A 10,580-nucleotide genomic window follows, 5' to 3' on the forward strand; every position below is an offset into this window, starting at 1 on the left:
ATTGCAATGAGACACCATGTACTTGAGTTTGTGACCTGCTATCCATTGTGTTCAATATCCCCATGAACTGGTGTTTATAGTCTAACAAGGTGAAAATTATCATCATTTCAAGATCATCTCTACTATCCTTGAGTTAGAAGTGCTCTTGTTGTGTGTTCAATTGACATGTCTTGACTCTCAAAGAGCTTATGTCAAGTTCCACTTAAAGAACTACCATGGTCATAGTTTCTAAGAACACACCTTCTTAGGATCACCTAAGAAGATACACTCTCTCAATCTAAGAGATATCATGGTGTCTCTATTAAGAATATTTGTTGCTTTAGGCTTCCATTAACAATGAATCAATCTATATGGAATATATGATCAACTTACGATCTCACCTGTAGATCAAAACAACTACTAAGTTTAGCACAAGCTCTATATTCTCTCAAGGTTAAGAGACAACACAATGAAGTAGCTTGTTGAGGTCATGACTACTTGATAGCCTTAAGTCATGACTAACCATAATCCTTGTCCAATGTGTAACCATACACACTAGTGTACTCACCGTGGGAAACCTCTCATGATAGCTAAGATCAGTCATCCCTTAAATTAGGAGGTGGTGTACTACACCATCTAATGGGTTGCCTAGACTTATGAACCGACTATGAACAAGTCATCAATTTTCAAGAAACCCATGACTTAAATCTTCTGTGAAATTCTTAATACACCCAAGTTACATACAATGCAAAAGATGGAAGCCATAGTACTTACAAGATATAATGCATGGAAATATGATGGATAAAAATAATCTGGAACTTTATTAAACAAATAAAATCTAAGAGTTTATTACATCATGTCATACTTTTAAGGGCTCTATCCTAATAGTCATGACCTTATCAAGTTGTTACATTATGTTGTCTCTGAACCTTAAGAGAATACTAAGTTTGTGTCAAAATTAGTAATGACTTTGACCTACTAGTAAAATCTTAAAGTGATTATATATTTCCTATGAATCAGGTCGCTATTAATAGAAGTTGGTAACAACAAGTATTCTTAATAAATGCACCATGATAACTCATAGGATTGAGACAATATATCCCCTTAGGTGATCTTAAGGAGGTGTGTTTATATAAATTATAACCATATTAGTTCCTTAAGTCAAACTTGACATAAGCTCTTTATGAGTTAACATATGTCAAATAATCAAATAATAAGAGGATTTATAACTTAAGGATGGTAAAGGTAATTAAAAAAGGTTGTCAGCTTTCATCTCGGTAGATTACAAACCCTAGTTCATGAGAATACTGCATACAATGGATAGCAAGTTATGTGCCCGAGCAGTTAGTGTCTCATTGTTATTTACATCGGGTACCAAAGTGCAGTTGATTTTCTATAGTGAGATGTTAAATCAACTTCAAAATTGGATTTTGAGAGAGCCAGTACTATCATATGGATCTAGTGCTCCCTGTTTGATCTCATATACTTTAATGACACAATTTATGAAGGTTGGATTGACTCTTTGTTCACTTATGTGCATAAGGGCATTTTGGTAATTTCATAAGGTTGCATAGGAGTTTGTGAACAACATCTCTAGATTAAGCTAATTAATAATTAAACAACCCTATTAGATTAATTAATCAATGGACCTTATTTAGGCTGGCTTAAGTGATCCAAGCCCTTAATGGGCATAAGTCACTTAAGCTTAGTATGAACCCTATAAATACTCTTTAGGGGTTAGGGTTTCATTATTCTACTTCTTCCACCATATATATATATATATATATATAGAGAGAGAGAGAGAGAGAGCTTTAACTTCCATCCTCTCAAACTCTCCACTGTTTGAGCACCAAGGATCAAGGAAAAGTTATCATAGAGGAAGATCGTGTATCTATGAGACTTCTAGAGACTTCAAATTTATTCTTTACCGAAAGGAAAAGTTTTGGGAACATCCAAATCAATGGTAAATTTTTCTAAATCATTAATCTAGATCCTTTATTATTTAAAAACGTGTCTTTTGTTTCCATTGCTAAGATCTAAATGCCTTAGGGAGTTTATAATAATACTAATAATACTAATCCTAATAATAATAATAATAATAATAATAATAATAATAATAATAATAACAATAATAATAATAATAAAAGGTAATTATAAAAAAGATAATAATAATTACCTCTTTGTCATCAAACTTCATTGATTGAGTAGAGATTGGGACATCAGCAAAAAAGGCGTTAGCATCAAGTGGATGAGAATTAACCTCATCATAGTGCACAAAGTTAGGTCTAGTCTTTTGGTGTTTGAAATGACATTTACTAGCATCTTCTAAGCTGTCATTTAGTACATTAAGGACCTTTGCATTGTCATCTTGCTCAAGAGTTTGGTATTAGTGTCCATTACCATCATCAACTATAGTTCCTTATGCTCTAAGTGTGATGGAATTAGCTCGATGGTCACCATTGAGCAATTGAAAAAGCTCTTAAGCCATCAGGTGCATCATTGAAGTCTCCTTTGACATCTCGCCTAACACTCCTCTTTGTGGAGACATCTAAGTTGATTTATATGAGTGAGGACTTTAACACTTAAGCAACATTAAGTGTTGAAAATATAATATTGTCCAACATTAAGGTCATGACTTGTCTACATAATTATTAAATATGATTCCAATTTTAATTAAGTATTGAGAAGTTGGACACCACTATGAATTCAAGTCAACCCAATTCACATGAGTGAGAAGTTGATCACTTAAGTTGCATTAAATGATAAAAATACAACACTACTCAATGTCAAGGTTATAACTTATCCACATAATTATTAAATGTAGTTTCAATATTAATTAAGTGTCGAGAGGTTGGACATCACTATACATCCAAGTCAAACCAATTCGCATGAGTGGGGATTTTAGCACTTAAACCACATTAACTGTCAAAAATATAACATCACCCAACATCAAAATTATGACTTGTCTACATAGTTGTTAAATATATATAGTTCCAATTTGAATTAAGTGTTAAAAGTTAGACATGATATGCATCCAAGTTAAAAATACAACACCACTCTACGTCAAGACTATAACTTGATTACATGAAGATCAAACTTTAAATATTCAAAATTTTTATGGATATTCACTATTACAAAAATAATTTATGGTGTCACTTTTAAAATAATGACACCATATGACTTAAAATTCATAAAGGTGACACATCATATAAAAATTTTCTATCAGGATAGATGATATTAATTTTAAGTTTATAGTGTCAGTTTTCGAAAAGTGACACCATACAAAATAAATTTTTTAAAATATTATAATTTAATGGGCCCACTTTGAGAATAATGATAGTATATAAAAAAACTCATTGTTTCCACATGCCCACAATCCAAAAAAAATATCATTTCATAACCTTAACCATAATTTTCTTCTACTTCTTCTCATACCCATAGTTAACACACAACTGCTCTTCTCTACTTCGTGGATTCTCAGGTAACCCAAAATCTCTTAGATCTATCATTTTCACTTTTTTTTTTTATTAATGTCAAAATCTTTATTAGCACAATTGATTTACGTTCATTGATTTGGTATATTTGTAATGTGGATTGTGTAAATAATGTTTTTTTATTGAGTTGTAGGAAAGTACAAATTAGGTTTAACATTCCACCATATCTTTTGTTTCATTGTTAAATCCATAAACCCCAAAATGAATGAAAATAAGATAAATGAATGATTTTTTAATATCTTTCATACTTAGAATGAGGGATAAACATTTTACACCATGAAATTTTCTTTTGATCTTACAAGAAATTTTTTATATGGGACTTTCTATTTGTTTTCTAGGAATATTATAGTATATTGTGATGAGGATATGTATCAATGACATTTGAAAATTAATTTTTTAGAAATTATTCTCAATATTGTCATCTCCCACAAAAGGAAAAATGAAATAGTTTCCATATCATGTTGGAGTTGGTTTAAAATGTTGGAATTAACAATGAGAAATTAATTTTATTTTTATTTATTAATGTAAATGAATTGTTTTTTAAAATTTAAATAGGAATGAAAATTTTTATAATTATAAAAATGATCAAATCTTATATTTTGATTTTTTTTATATTCTTTTACATGGTATTTTGGTTAATATCTCATCATGTTCTGTTCATATTTTTTCTATTCTTAAAACATGTTTTTTATTTTTTGTTTTTACCTTCTTTTCTTATTGTTTTTATATGCATTGAGCAAAATTTAGAGTAATTTGAGAATGATGATGGGTTAGAAAATTTCTATAAAATCCTTTTATTACATAAATTTTCCTTCCATAAAACTTTTTTTTTTTTTTTAAGAAGATGTTTTATAATATTTTTTTATTATTTTCTATGAAATTTCCTTTAATCGGATGTTTGTTTATTTTCTAAGAATATTATAGTATGTTGTGATGAAGATATTGGTTGGTCATATTTGAAAAATAATTTTTGAGAAAATTATTCTCAATATTATCATTTCCCTCAAAAGGATTCTAAAAATATGTTTTAGTTTTGTCTTCTTTTCTTATTGTTTTTATATGCATTGACCAAACTTTGAAGTGATTTGAGATTGATGATGAAATTTTCCTTTCAAGGTTAGGAAATTTCTATAAAATCCTTTTATTACAAAAATTTTTCCAATCCCTTCCATAAAACTCTTCATTTTCTTCATTTTTCTTTTTTCTAAAAAAGATGTTTGATAATTTATTGATCAAAAGAATATTAAAAGTAAAAAATTTAAAATATTGAATATCTTTTCCTTTGATTTTTTAATTTTTAATTTTTTTATTTGAACATAATTTTCATATCCAAAATTTTTATTAATTATTTTAATTAGGAAAAATAAATATCAATAGGAGTTATGACTAAAATATCAATAATTTTTGTGAAAGACTCTTTAGTTCTTTCTCATACTAATTTTTCTCTTAACATTTTTTTTGTAATAAATTAGGTTTTTTTGTCTTATATACACAATTTGCATGCTGTTATAATATTAGTAGTTGAAAACATTTTTATATTTTGTTACTAAAATTTTATTTTATATAATTGAGATGAAATTTAATGGACATTGTTATGTCATAAAATGAACATTAAAAAATATTGAAATTAAAAAAATCCTTGCAAGAAATAAAAATATATATAAAAAAGAATTAAATGTTAAAAATGATTTTTTTTAAAAAGCATAATGGATTATTAAAAAAATAAATTTAAAAAGTGTAGATTTTAAGTGGAAGATTACAATTTTCTAAAATTTTAGATTTATTTTTTGATTTTTGAGTTTTGATTTTATTTATTTATTTTCTTGAATTGTTTTTATTTGAGTTCAAATGTGATTGCTTTATTATAAGATTCATTAAAGAGAGAATTATTGATTCTATAGTTATTGTATTAAAGGTTTTACTCATTTAATGAATTGTACATAATTTCATACTTCCAATTATTGTGATATTAATGTTATTCTCATGAATTTGATTTCAGTTTGATGATTAAAAAAAAAACCATATTCTCAAGTAGAATTTGATGAAATTAGAGGAGAATTGACTACTTTTGTATTATAACTAATCATGAATTATGTTGATATATCATGATCATGTATGGTAAAAGAAAAAAGAAAACATTAGTACTTAGATTTTTTTTTTTTTTTATAACATCAATTAACTTTTATTTTCAATAAGAACTCTAAAATTCATTAAACTATGAAATGCAGGTATACACTCTTGGGAGGACATTATGAAGAATAAAAAGAAAGGAGAAAGAGGCAACAAAATTTTGGGTTTTAGATGTGACTCTTATGTCATACATTATAGGACAGAAACATTACTTTATTTGGTATTAAGAATTTTGGGTTTTTGGATGCAACTTTCGTGTCATTTTATGGTTAGCCGATTTTATGCATATGAAATGCAGGTATACATGAATGTTGGAATGCTTAACATTTCTAAATCATATTTTAATGTGTATTCACTTTTCTTTTTTAGTTTTGATGGGTTTGATGTACTATCATTTTGTGAACATTTGATATAAAAATATTATTGGATGATATAATGTATTACAGGTTAATCCATAAGCATTATGAAAATATAAGTTAAATGTGATATGATTATTATATTTATGGACAAAATATAGACAAGTTGATCTTATTTATTAATAAGCATTACAAAAATCTACAGGCTAATTAACCAAAAACTACCATACTTTCCATAATCATTTACAATGACGTGACACCATAACTCAAAAGTGATGCATTTAACGTGACACCATAACTCAAAGGTGATGCATTTCATATAACGCCTTATATATCTCACACAACTCTATATAAAATTAAGTATCACTAAAAATATATGGCGTCGTTTCTAATGTGTCATCATTTATCTGCTTTGGTATCGCTTTCAAATACGTTACCAATTGGTACCCTCTATGGTGTTAGTGGATAAAGTGACGTTATGTTGTAGCGACACCCTATGTTTATAGTGACTCATTATAAATATCATCATATATCTTTTTTCTTATAGTGATTTGAGTCTTTAAAATTTTTTTTTTAAAGTGTCAAGGTAATTTTTGAGAAATAAATTATTTAAAAGCAAATTTATGTCTATGAGTGATTGGGATCAATGCATGGGGATCATGACAACACCTTTTCTTCCTTAAAGAAAAAAAGGAAATTAGAAAGAAAAAAAAAAGTTTTAAAAGATGGGATTAGAAAAAACGTGTATATACACACATATAAAGAATGATTAAAAATAAGGCACTAGAGATACTTAGAGATAAAAGTTATTTTTAAAATGTATTTAAAAATATAAAAAATAAGTTAAGAATATTGGTTTCAAAAAAGACTTTTTTTCTATAAAATATCAATGAATGGTTTTTAAAAACTGTTTTTAGGCTTGTTTTCAAAAACACTTTGGAAAGGGAGTCTTATCTCATTCCAATTAAGATGCCTTTCTTGCCAATAATGACTTCATTTCAAACAAGGCTGCATTTTATAGTCATAACTAGAGAGTAGTATTAGTAGACATTTCGCTTCTTTATTACTCAGAAAAGAAAAGACAGAAAGATTGCCTGTCTACGAGTTTTGAGAGGATTTCTATAAACAGTTGCAATTGACAGTTAAACAGAAGAAGACAAGGTTAAAGCATCATTCCATTAAGATTTCCGCCCTGTCCCATTGAATAATGGCGGTGCAATATCCTCCTGCAACACTAGACCGGGCAAAATGCATCAGCATTTGATGAACACACATATGGAACATTCCTAACTTCTTCATAAAAAAATCCCTCCAAACTCATTTTCCTTGCTAAGTTCTCTTGGTTTCTTTGCATCATTCCCCTCAGTTTCTTATTCGATGCTGTTCGAATTCTTCTCCACCAGTTGTCTAAATACTGAAGATCTATGGAGGAGACTTAGTGCAGTTGGCGAAGATGACTTGGTGCAAGGGCTGATGGAAACCTCTCTTTGGAACTTTTCTTGCTTTAGAGGAGTTGCCAAGTCATCTACTGTAAAAGGATTGGGGCTGAGGAAGGACAGCTCTACTTCCTCATTTGGAAGGCAGTTAGAGGATGCTTGCATTATTGAATTTGATCTTGGTTCCTGAGGGGTAAGAGCAGTGGCTCTGGGCCTCAGCCACCTTACGTATGTGCTCAACTCGAAGTTTGTTACAGCATTGATCCCTCTGTACTCAATTGCTGCAATGTCATAAGCATGAGCAGCCTCTTCTTGGGTACCTGCAGTGAGATTAATAGTCCTTTTAAGATTAGTGACACTTAAAATTATGTGTTTAAGAATCATTTTGTTCGATAAAAAGTCAACTAAATTTCCTACTGAATCTTTGGTGGTCTTAAAGATTGGGACTGACACTCACTGTAAGTTCCAAGGTAGAGATACTTGTTTCCAAACACCCTCCCAATCCTTGCTTCCCATCTTCCGTTGTGATGATGCCTGCATTTTGTCCGGAAACGCGACCTTGTTACTGGGTGTTTCCTTGTTAGCATCTAAGAAAAAAGGTCAAATTATCAAGAGAAAGGTATTCTTCACCTTGCAACTCCTCTGTACTTGGACACTCCTCTTGAAAAACCACTGCTTCTCCTATGAACAAAGAACAAGGACAATCAATTCCCTTAATTAAATCATAAAGCTCTATCTCTTAACAAATTGTGGTCATTAATTAAGGAAATTACCTTCTTAAAGAAGCCAAGTATTCCTCCTTTGTTAGACCCTGCATTATTTCAATCTCCTTCTCATAATCTGATACCTGAAAAGCAATTGATAGAGTATTAGTGTTGATCCGAACTCCGAAACAATTTTTTTTTCTTTTTTCAGATTTGTTTCTCATGGTCATACTGGGAAATTGGTAAAAGTTGATGGCCCCCAATACTTCAGTGCGGCCAAGTCATACGCTCTTGCAGCAGATTCTTCTTCATCATAAGCTCCTGAACAATTAGCATTAAGTTTTAAAAGTTTCCCAATGAGTTCAGTATCTCTAAATCAAAAAATGGTTTTCATTAGGTATGAGGGAACTCACCAAGATAGACTGTTCCAAGCCAACAAGTGTGTTGAGAGCACAACCACATGACAAAGCCACAAAGAAGCCATAGTTGAGCCTTTTAAGCATTTAATGCAATAAAGCAATAGAATCAGCAAAGTAGGGTGGTCTATATCTACCTTGCTTTCCCTTTTTTCTCTGTGTCACATTCCAGGACCCTTTATCCCATAAATGAGCCTCAAACCTCCCTGTCCATCTATGTCTGCAGAGAGGCACATAGCAAAAGGAAAACAGTCAAGAAAAATAACCAAAAACATGGGAATATCCCATGAAACCAGCTATAGAACTCAGATATGTTTCCTTATGTATGCCAACCTGCTAACACCCCTGAATCTTGAACTTCTCTTCATAGTAGTGGCAATGGCAGTAATGGATTGCCCAGCCTGCAGCAACACCTGCTTCTGCTGCTCTCCTTGTTTACTGCATCCGGGTGTAACTGCTGATGGATCTCTTCTCCTTCTCTTAACACACTTGGTCACCTCCAAAGCATCAGTTTCTGCAGTGCACAAGCGGCCCCTTTCCAGGCCTAATTCAGATTTCACTGTAGTCATCTCCATCTATCCTTTCCTTCCTTAGAGAGAATGGCTTATTTTCAGTGGTGTCATGGGACTCAATGCAAGTACATATATATATAATATATATGAGGAAAATTTCTTGTTTTTGCACTTGGTTTGTTTTTCGATGCTACAAGTGCCTCTTTAGAATGGTTGAAGACAAGAGTGGACGATTATTTCGGTGGCATTTGAGACACATTTCAAGTGTCAACACTACCTAAGGCCTCCCATTAGGAGATCCTCCAAATTCTCTAGTTAGGAAAGCACTTGGTATTAGAACTCACTCCAACTATATTATTCGCTATAACCAATGTTTTTATCAAGTAAAATTGTATGTACAATATAAAGATATGAAAAATGTTAATGTATCATAATGTTACTCACTAAACAATTGATTCCGACCATTAAATAAGATTTGGGTCATTGAACAAATGAAATTAAGATACAAAAGTATAAATAAACAAGAGTGGGATACAAACAATAAGACCTAAAAATGTATATGTAGCATTGATTAATTGTAAATTTTCAATGAATATTGAAAATGTGTTATCCAAAATGTACGTAAGACTATCGGGATAGACAAAAAGAGGAAAAACAAGATGGAAGTGGTCATCGAAGTGGACAAGTCATGGTAGGAGACAGTACGGAACAGGGTTTGGCTTATCCCGGGTAGGATACCTCATCATTTTGTTTTCTTTTTGTTTTGTTTTTCGGGATAAGAATAGAAGGCGGTCCATATGTGCAGTTCCACGACAAGATGATACGGCGTCGTTTAGCCCTTTTCCTTTGGATTCTACGTCGGCCAGGAGTCCATATTTGACATGGATTTTAGACTGAGTGTAGGATTCGAATTAGGTGATGTGTGGTTGAGAATGCAATTTGTTTCCACCACGGCATGTTTTTTGGCCGGCGGTCTCTCCTATGCGATCCAATCATCCACGCAGCTTCGATTATTTTCATCTCAACCCCTCTATAAAATAGTATTATAGGCGGGACATGAAGAAATCCTAACCACTCACCTACCCGTGGCACTAACAAAATTAAAACATGTGAATGTGATTAATTAAGAAAACTCTTTTCTCTTCACATAGTCTTTCTATGGTATACGGTATGCCCCCACCATCGAGTGAGCTCAGGGTAGAGACAAGGTTGGTGTATTTAATTTTTGGAAAATATCTAATTATTTGTTGATTATTTGATATAGTGATTAGATTATCCTTTTTTTATTGATTTTTTTTCTTTTATCACACATGAAAGTAGAAAAAAAATTTACTATTTTAAACATAAAAAGAAAGATAAATATGTTAAATAATTTCAATTCCATTTCACGCTTCTTTTAAAATAAAAATTGATCAAATAATTTCTATAATAAATATATATATAAGTTATGTTTGGATGATTTGTCCAAATCAAATTGTGAGTACCAACTCTTTTTTTTTCTCCACGCTGAACCATATCATTCAGGAAGCAAAACAAAACACTCATTTTTTGTT

The 10,580-nt window shown here is 30.8% G+C and overlaps 1 protein-coding gene across 1 annotated transcript; it reads right to left on the bottom strand.

The window, feature by feature from the left end:
- Positions 1-7,002: 7,002 nt before the first annotated feature.
- Positions 7,003-9,362, bottom strand: LOC100251939 (AP2-like ethylene-responsive transcription factor At1g16060). Its single transcript, XM_059736529.1, has 7 exons — positions 8,849-9,362; positions 8,513-8,735; positions 8,332-8,420; positions 8,169-8,242; positions 8,026-8,076; positions 7,853-7,929; positions 7,003-7,715 (listed from the first exon to the last, which is right to left on the bottom strand). Exons 2-7 carry the CDS (start codon positions 8,559-8,561, stop codon positions 7,330-7,332), a joined length of 726 nt encoding a protein of 241 aa, XP_059592512.1. The 5' UTR covers positions 8,562-8,735; positions 8,849-9,362; the 3' UTR covers positions 7,003-7,329.
- Positions 9,363-10,580: the final 1,218 nt, after the last annotated feature.

The sequence above is a fragment of the Vitis vinifera genome, chromosome 1 (assembly GCF_030704535.1).
Source record: "Vitis vinifera cultivar Pinot Noir 40024 chromosome 1, ASM3070453v1".
In the NCBI taxonomy this organism is placed as follows: domain Eukaryota; kingdom Viridiplantae; phylum Streptophyta; class Magnoliopsida; order Vitales; family Vitaceae; genus Vitis; species Vitis vinifera.